We start from the raw sequence: 8886 nt of genomic DNA on the forward strand, positions 1-8886 counted from the left end.
GGCTGGTGGCTAGAATCATTTCAATACTTACCCTGTTTCCCCGAAAATAAAACCTACTCAGACCATCAGCTCTAATGCGTCTTTTGGAGCGAAAAATAATATAAGACCCGGTATTATATTATATTATATTATATTATATTATATTATATTATATTATATTTATTATAAAGATCTGGTCTTACATTATAGTAAAATAAGACCAGGTCTTATATTAATTTTTCTTCCAAAAGACACATTACAGCTGATGGTCCAGCTAGGTCTTATTTTTGGGGAAACACGGTACTTCCTTGTCTGGTGATTGGTGCTTGCTTTGGCTGGAACCTTATCTAGGACCATCAGGTTGCCTGGTCTTCCTTACAACATGGCAGCTGGGCTCAGAGAGAGAAAAAAAAAATCCCGAAATTGAGAAAGAGAGAGAGAGAGAGCAGAAATCAGGCAAAAGATGTATCCTAGTTTCTGATCTAGGCTTGAACGTCACACAGTGTCCTTTCTGCCACATTCTTTTGTTGCACAAAGTCCTGCTGAAGTTCAAGAGGAAAGAAATGGAAAGGAATTAGAGTCTACCTTTTGACAGGGAGTGGTAAGATTGGAACTACAGTATTTCTGTAGCCATTTTTTTTTCAAAATACAACCTGCCACACCCAGTACACAAATGTAGAATTTGGAGTGTTCCCAAACAATACAGGTACTTAACTTTCCATACACAGTACAATGAATTTTTCCATAGTATTTGGTAGAAAATGCTGCTCATGACCCACTGCATTGATTTCTTCACCGCAGTTTGAGGAACATGTCACAAAAATGTGCAGTTTGTCTTTCCTCTACTGCAATTCCGCAAATAGCATACTGTTGTTAGGCACCTCACTGGCTGGCTTTTTGTACGTTTTAATTAACACCTACAAGGTGTGATAAAAAAAAATACAGTGAATGCTTAAATTTAAAAATTTTATTACAGTAAAAGACACATTGCCATTAATCTCCCTCAAAATACTCCCCTTGCTTCAAAAACACTTACCGCATCATTCTTGCCACTTTCTGAAGCAGTTCTGGAAGTCCTCTTTCATGAGTGTCTTTAGTTGTGCTGTCGTGGCTGCCTCGATGTCCTGAAGTGATTCAAAACGTTTACCTTTCATGGTCATTTTGACTTTGGGGAAGAACCAGAAGTCGCACAGTGCCAGGCCCGGTAAATAAGACAAATAATATTTCTATTTGACAGAAATTGCCATACCAGAAGCGATGTGTGACATGCTGCCTTTCTGTTGTGATCACAAAATACAGTGAATGCTGCTGCCGAGTGCCATCCAACAGAAAGGCAGGGATCTTCAATATGGAAATCTGCGCTGAACCTTAGTAACAGTGTGTGAAAAGTTTCAAGTTGTTCTGTACAGTCAGTCAGGTTGAGAGAAGGTGTGTTTTAAAGTGTGCTGTAAATCATCCTCCATCATGACAATACTCCGTGTCACACATCACTTCTGGTATATGGCAATTTCTGTTAAATAAAAACATCACGGTGTGTCCTCATCCAACTTATTCATGGGATCTGTCACCATTCGACTTCTGGTTCTTCCCCAAAGTCAAAATTATTCAGGACATCGAGGCAGCCACAACAGCACAACTAAAGACACTTACAAAAGATGACTTCCAGAACTGCTTCAGAAAATGGCAAGAACAATGGGATAGTGTTGGATGGCTCAGTTGATTATAGCACGAGCTCTGAACAACAGGGTTGCTGGTTTGATTCCCACATGGGCCCATGAGCTGTGCCCTCCACAGATTGAAGGACAATGACTTGGAGCTGATGGGCCCTGGACACACACATATTCCCCAATAAAATTAAGAAGAAAGAAAATAGACCTAATTTATTTTTAAAAATAGAAAAAGAATGATGGGATAAATGTGTTCAAAGCAAGGGGGAGTATTTTGAGGGGGATTAATGGCAATGTGTCTTGTACTGAAATAATTTTATTTAAACATTCACTGTGTTGTTTAATCACACCTCACATATAGCGCTTTATGAGTAACTGGCACCTGAGTAACAGGCACTGTCATAATTTAATCCTCATGCCACCTCTGAAGTAGGTACTATAAGGACACTCAGTTTACTAAGGAGGAAAATGAGGCACAAGGGGATGAAGTTATTTACCCAAGATAACACAGCTAATAGATGACAAAGCTGGGACTGGAATCCAATAAATCTGGTTGCAGGCTCCATTTTGCTATGTAGCCTTTTACAGAATTTACTTATTTTTTGTGGGTTTCCCATGCAGCTGGTGCTCCACCAAAGAAGCAATGCACAGCTTCAGACTATAGCAGCCGCTCTCCAGTCTGCTCGGACGCCTGAGGCAGGACGCCTGGAGGCACCTCCCCTGTGCCCACTGGCCATCGCTTATCACCGACAGAGGATCCAGCTCAAGCGCACTAGGCCAGACCGGAAAAGGCGTTCCCCCAGGCGTTGATGACTGATGCAGGATCAAGCAAATGGAAATGGATCTTTTCAGAAAGGGGGCGGGCTCCTTGAGCAGTTAAATCTGCGCGGGCATTGGCACTCGTGCAGTCATGGCGGCCTTCCGCGACATGGAGGAGTTATGCCAGGGGCTGCTGAGCCTGCTGGGTGCGAACCACGCCGAGGCGCAGCAGCGGCGGCTACTGGGCCGCCACGGGCAGATGATGGAGCGGCTGCTGGAGACACAAGACGGAGCCGAGCAGCAGCTGCGAGGTGCGGGCCTGGGCCAGGGCCGGGGCGGGAGCGCGGCCCGGGCTCTAGTCCTTGTGATGGGAGGGGGCGGCCAGGTCAGCCCCGCAAATCCCTTCCTCCTGGGTGTCTCCATCCCTTGCCCTATTTCCGGTGGGACCAGTGGGCGGGCGCTGCTCACGCTGAGTCTCAGTTTCCCCGCCCATGAAATGGGCTTTGGGACAGCAGCCACCTCCAAGGATTTAGTGGTGAATATACAGGAGCTTGGAGCGCCTTGCCCACTTATAAATGTTATGTGAGCAGGGGTTGGGGGACACCGGGTTTAAATTAGGGCTCAGGAGTGAAAGTGCCATGTTTAAAACCCAGCACCCCCACTTCCTGAGGTGGTTCAGATGTTTCACTGAGCACCTGCTGTGTCCCAGGCGTAGTGCCATCCCTGAGATGCAGCAGGGAACAAAACAGACAAAATCCCTTAGGAGGCTGATATGCTAGTGGAGGGATTACGGAGAATAAACAACAACAAATGGATACATCAGGAGATGATGGGCTAAGAAGAAAAACTAGGTGTAGGGAGGAGTGGTGATGTTTTGGAGGCGGAGTCAGTGAAAGCCTTCTGAGATGATGTTTTAGCAGAAGCCCCAAGGAGATGAAGGAGGGAGCCAGGTCTATGGTGAGGATTAAATAAATCGATGTGGGTGAAGTGCCTCCTACTTTACATGGAGAGAACACTGGAGAAATAGTACCAGGGTTGTCAAATCTAAGACACCACCAAATGTAAGACTCTTAAAGGTAAGAAAAGAAAAGCTCTGCTAATAAATGTCTTAATATGCCGCAGAGAAGGCTAGATCCAGCCTTCCCACAGGTGAGGCCCAGATCCTCTGACCTAGATTTCAACTGTAAACTCATGAGCCCTGTGGTCTCAGACCAGTGGCTTCCCACTCAAGCCTCAGTTTCCTCATCTGTGAAATGGGACTGCTGATAGCGCCCATTGTTGCTGCTATTCTCAGTGCCAGGATGGTTTTTTTTCTTTTTAAGGCTACAGAAATTTAGTGGTGTGTGTGGTAAAATAGACATAAGATTTACCATTTGAAACATTTTTTTAAGAGTACAGTTCAGTGGCAGTAAGTACATTGTGCAGCCATCACCACCATCTATCTCCGGAACTTTTTCCTTATCCCAAACTGAAACTTTGTGTACTAACTTCCCATCCCCTTTCCTTTCTACTTTCTTTCTCTATGAATTTGACTCCACTAGGGACCTTGTATAAGTGGTATCATGCAATATTTGTCCTTTTGTGTCTGGCTTATTTCACTGAGCATAATGTCCTCAAGGTTCATCCATGTTGTAGCATGGGTCAGAATTTACTTTTTAAGGCTGAAGAATATTCCATTGCATATATACGCCACATTTTGTTTATCCATTCATCTGTCAGTGGACACTTGGGTTGTTTCCAACCCTTGGCTATTGTGAATAATGCTGCTGTGAACATGGGAGTACAAATATCTCTTTGAGTCCCCTGTTTTCAATTTTTTTTTTTGTATTTTTCAGGAATGGACTTGTAGGATCAAATGGTAATTTGGGTTTAATTTTTTGAGGAACTGCCATTTAGTTTTTCACAGTGATTTTTTTGTGCCAGGCGTTTTTAATGCCTATTTACAGTTACATTTACTGAGGAGGTGCCATTTGTGTTGAGACTTGAATGACCTAGGTGCTAAATGTGGAATGGCTCAGGGAAGGGCATACCTGGCAGATGGGATGAAAAGACAGGGTCATGAAGGGAGGGTGGGTTTAGAGACCCAAGAGAAAGAGGCAAAAGATGAGGGCGGCAGCCTTCAGACCCCAGCAGGCCTGGGAGTCTCTAGGAGAAGTTTGGGTGTCCATCTAAGCCTGATGGATGTCCTGGTCAGGGTCTTCCTGTTCTTTTCTCGTTTTCTCCTCCTCCTCTTTCCTTTCCTCTTTTATCTTCCTCCTGCTCGCCCCCCTCCATTAACTCCCTCTCTAGAGATGGTTTCGGGAGAAGGTCAGCCTCACCGAGCCTGCCTGGGTTTTAGCAGAATGGATGGATTTGGGGCTGGAAAGAGAAGAGTCAGTGTTCTAGGCAGCTGGGGCTTTGAGTCAAATGGATCTGGTTCAGATCCTGATTTCGGAGCTGTGTGCACGTGGACAAGTTTCTGAACCTCTTTGGGCTTTTTTTTTTTTTTTTTTTTTTTAAGATTTTATTGGGGAACAGGACTTTATTGGGGAACAGTGTATATTTCCGGGACTTTTTATTGGGGAACCGTCATGTGTTTTTCCCAGGACTCATCAGCTCCATCAGGTTGTTGTCCTTTCAGTCCTAGTTGTGGAGGGCCCAGCTCAGCTCCAGGTCCAGTCGCCGTTGTTAGTTGCAGGGGGCACAGCCCACATCCCTTGCGGGTGGGAGTCAAACCAGCAACCTTGTGGTTGAGAGCCCGCGCTCCAGCCAACTGAGCCATCTGGCCACCCGGGAGCTCAGCGGCAGCCCATTGACTTCGTTCTGCTTGCGGAGGGCGCAGCTCGCTGGCCCATGTGGGAATGGAACTGGCAGCCCCGATGCCCAAAGCTCACACTCTAACCAACTGAGCCACCCGTCCGCCCCCCTCTTTGGGCTTCTGTTCTTCACCTTTCAAATAGCGAGAGGAGTTAAGCCACCTCCTTCAGAGGGCTGTGAGAATGCACTGAGCAGGGGCTCCCAGGACATCCTGCACACTTAGCACACACTCAGGAGGGTGAGTGGAGAAGGGGCAGGAAGGCTGCATAAGAAAGGCAGACAGACCCTCAGCTCTCCTAACAGGAAATCAGCAGGCACCGTCTCAAACAGACAAATCAAGAAATAGCAGCATAAGCAAATTATTTAGAAATATGAAGGTCAGTGCCCAAGAAAACAGTGAAGAGTTGAAAGTGGCTGCTGCAGGGGGGAGGAGAGGTGTGTGTGTGTGTGTGTGTTTAAATTTTCACAGCCATATACATGTAATGCTTTTATTAAAAATGAACTTGATGTCAGTTTGTAAACACTTAAATGGCAGCCTTTCGGGAAGCATTTTCATCGGTGCCTTCTCTGCGTTGGCGTGTTCCTCCTACTCTGTGTGAAGGAACACAGGAACCTTTTTAAGGTGCTTTTGATCTTTCTAAATGTTTTGTTCAACAAGTGTTCTGAGTAGGTGCTGGCGATATATGGTGACTATAAGATGCAGTCTCTGATTTGAGGAAGAAAGATGAGGAATAAGTAATTCAGTGTGATAGGGGCTGTCATGGGGGCACAGTCGTGCCCCAGCAGGGAGAGGAGCGTGCCCCACCACCTGAGCTTTCATTCGAGTCTGGGTCCAGGTATGTCCCATGGAGGACAGACAGGTGGAAGTCCAGGACTGTGAAAAACATGGCGCGTTTGCAGAATGAGACATCTGAGCAGCCAAAGTAGAGAGAAAAACGTGGCAGGGTTAAAAGCAGGGAGAAAGGAGGCTGGCAAGGATGGTGAAAATGCTCAAAGGGACCTGGACCTTATCCGGAGACACTGGGGAGCCATGGGAGGTCTCTGAGCAGGGGAGTGACTTCACATTTGCCTCTGATGCAGCCACTCTGAGGGCAGAGGGCAGAAAGGACTGGCAGGTTGGCAACAAGAGAGACCAAGGCAGGGCATGGGGGGGAGACTCTGCAGGGTGGTCCTGGAGGGAAAAGGACCTGCACGAGGGAGGCAGGGGGACCTGCCAGGCCGGGATGGCCAATTGGATGCAGAAAGTGAGTCAGTCCCAGGCTTATTGCTCGGGTGACAGGATCGATTGTGACATAAATTAAGACTAGGTGTGCAAAGAAGGACCGGAGTGTGTGTGTGCATGTGGATTCGAATGTGTTTCGGTGAAATGGCAGCACTTAGGCAAGGTCCAGGTGGAACTGCCTGGTAGGTGTTTGGAAATAGGACAAGCAGGTCGGGTTGCTGCAACAGGGAAGTGGGAACATTTGTTGTTCATGGGGGTATTGGAGGCCACAGGCCGGTGAACCGCCCTCTGCTCCTCGGGCTCTCCTGGGGGAAGGGCAGAGCCTGGGGAGCCAGGGTTGAGGGGGCTCAGCCTTCTCCCACCCTGCAGAGATCCTCGAAGCGGAGAAGGACGTGGCCCAGAGCCTTCTTGATGCGAAGGAGCAGGCACACCAGGGGAGCGCTGAGTTGCAGCAGATTGAAGCCGAGCTGCAGAAGGCCAGCGAGGAGGACGCTCAACTGAAGGCCAGCCTCCTATATCCTTTCCTGCGTGCCCGAAATGGCTGGGCCTCAGCCTCGTCCGGGAGGCGCGAGTTCGTTTACGCTACCGTGTTTCCCTGAAAATAAGACCTAGCCGGACAATCAGCTCTAATGTGTCTTTTGGAGCAAAAAGTAATATAAGACCTGGTCTTACTTTACTATAATATAAGACTGGATCTTATATACTATAACATAATACTGGGTCTTATATTAAGTTTTGCTCCAAAAGACGCATTAGAGCTGATTGTCCGGCTAGGTCTTATTTTCGGGGAAACCTGGTAGAAAAGAAGCTTGGAGCCAGAGGCTCTGGGCCCCATGTGGCTGGTGTTGGCCCCTAGGCAGCCCTCCCTCCAAAGTCGGGGATCCTTAACTGACTGCTTTACTCAGCTCAGCAGGGAGCTAGAGGATCTCAAGGAGATTGAGGCCAATCTTGGAAAACAGGAGAGGGAAGTTGACGAAGACACAACAGTCACTATCCCTGCAGCCACGTAGGTCCCTCAAGGCCAGTGTGAGTGTGGCCTGTGTGTGTGCAGTCCCATAGCGCTTTGCTGGGGTCGATGCTGGGGTAACTTTTTTCACTTTGTGTTTTTTTTTCTTATATAGGTACGTGGCTCAGCTTTATCACCGAATCAGTAAAATTGAGTGGGATTATGAGTGTGAACCGGGAATGATCAAAGGCAGTATCCTTTGTGGGGAAGAAAGGAGCCCTGTGCGCTGCTGGTGGGGATGGGGGATGTAAAAGGTGCAGCAGCCGTGGAAAACAGGATGGTGAGTCGCAAAAAGGAAACAGAATCACCCCGAGATCCAGCAGTCCCACTTCTGAGTATAAATACAAAAGAACGGAAAGCAAGGACTGGACCAGATACTTGCACACCTGTGTTCGCAGCAGCATTGGTCACAGTAGCCGCGAGGTGGAAGCCACCCTAATGCCTGTTAATAGATTAATGGCTAAACCTAATGGGGTGTCCACATACAATGGACTAGTATTCAGCCTTAAAAAGGAAGGACATTCTGACACCTGCTCCAACATGGATGAATCTGGAGGACATTCTGAGTGAAATAAGCCAGTCACAAAAGGACAAACACTGTGTGATTGCACTTACAGGAGGTCCCTAGAGGAGTCAGATCCATGGAGACAGGAAGTAGGTGGTGGTGCCAGGAGCCGGGGTGGGGGAGGGGAGTGAGTGTTTAATGGGGACTGACTTTCAGTGTGGGAAGGTGAGAAAGTTGGAAATGGATAGTGGGGATGGTGGCACAACAATGTGCATGTGCTTAATGCCATTGAACTGGACGCTTAAAAATGGTTGAAATGGTAAATTTTACATTATATGTAGTTTACCACAGTTAGAAAAAAGAAAAAAGGTAGTACATGATCAGTTTTAACTTTTTGTTCATGAAAATGTATTTCAGTCTCTATCTGAATAAGTTTTCTACAGCATCGTTCTTCCACGATGGGGTTGTGGGGGCGCTGTGTGTGGCAGGTTTCCTTACATCCTTGCCTTCAGTCCATCACGGCCCCAGGGTTGCCCAGCCCGTCCACCTGGACAGCACCCAGCTCTCCAAGAAATTCATCAGCGACTATCTTTGGAGTTTGGTGGACACGGAGTGGTAGCCAAGAGCCTCGTGGATCGTGTCTCACACACAGTGGGAATCATTCGGGGTGGGTGGTTGGTGCCTTGGTGGTACATAAGTGGGCTTTTTTACTGGATTTCTCTGCCACCCCTACCTGATTTCAGCCTCAGATGCTAGTCTGGCCTGGGCTAGGTAACCATAGAGCTGATTTAAATGCCAGGCCTGTGACTTCACATCTGTGACAACACTCTACAGATGGCACCATAGTATATGATAATAAATTTCAGGTCTTTATCATTTATTATTCAAGTTTGTCCCTTTTTTAATCATTCACGGTATGAATATCTTTGAGTGCCACTGTGTGCCAGAATTA

General features: G+C 47.2%; 1 protein-coding gene across 1 annotated transcript; it reads left to right on the forward strand.

Annotated features, from left to right (window-relative positions):
- The first annotated feature begins 2365 nt into the window (after positions 1-2365).
- Positions 2366-8626, forward strand: SPC24 (SPC24 component of NDC80 kinetochore complex). Its single transcript, XM_033134245.1, has 5 exons — positions 2366-2716; positions 6793-6937; positions 7325-7429; positions 7545-7621; positions 8447-8626. The coding sequence occupies exons 1-5, from the start codon at positions 2557-2559 to the stop codon at positions 8551-8553; spliced, it is 594 nt and encodes a 197-aa protein (XP_032990136.1). The 5' UTR covers positions 2366-2556; the 3' UTR covers positions 8554-8626.
- Positions 8627-8886: the final 260 nt, after the last annotated feature.

Source organism: Rhinolophus ferrumequinum, chromosome 18, assembly GCF_004115265.2.
Source record: "Rhinolophus ferrumequinum isolate MPI-CBG mRhiFer1 chromosome 18, mRhiFer1_v1.p, whole genome shotgun sequence".
Classification (NCBI taxonomy): Eukaryota; Metazoa; Chordata; class Mammalia; order Chiroptera; family Rhinolophidae; genus Rhinolophus; species Rhinolophus ferrumequinum.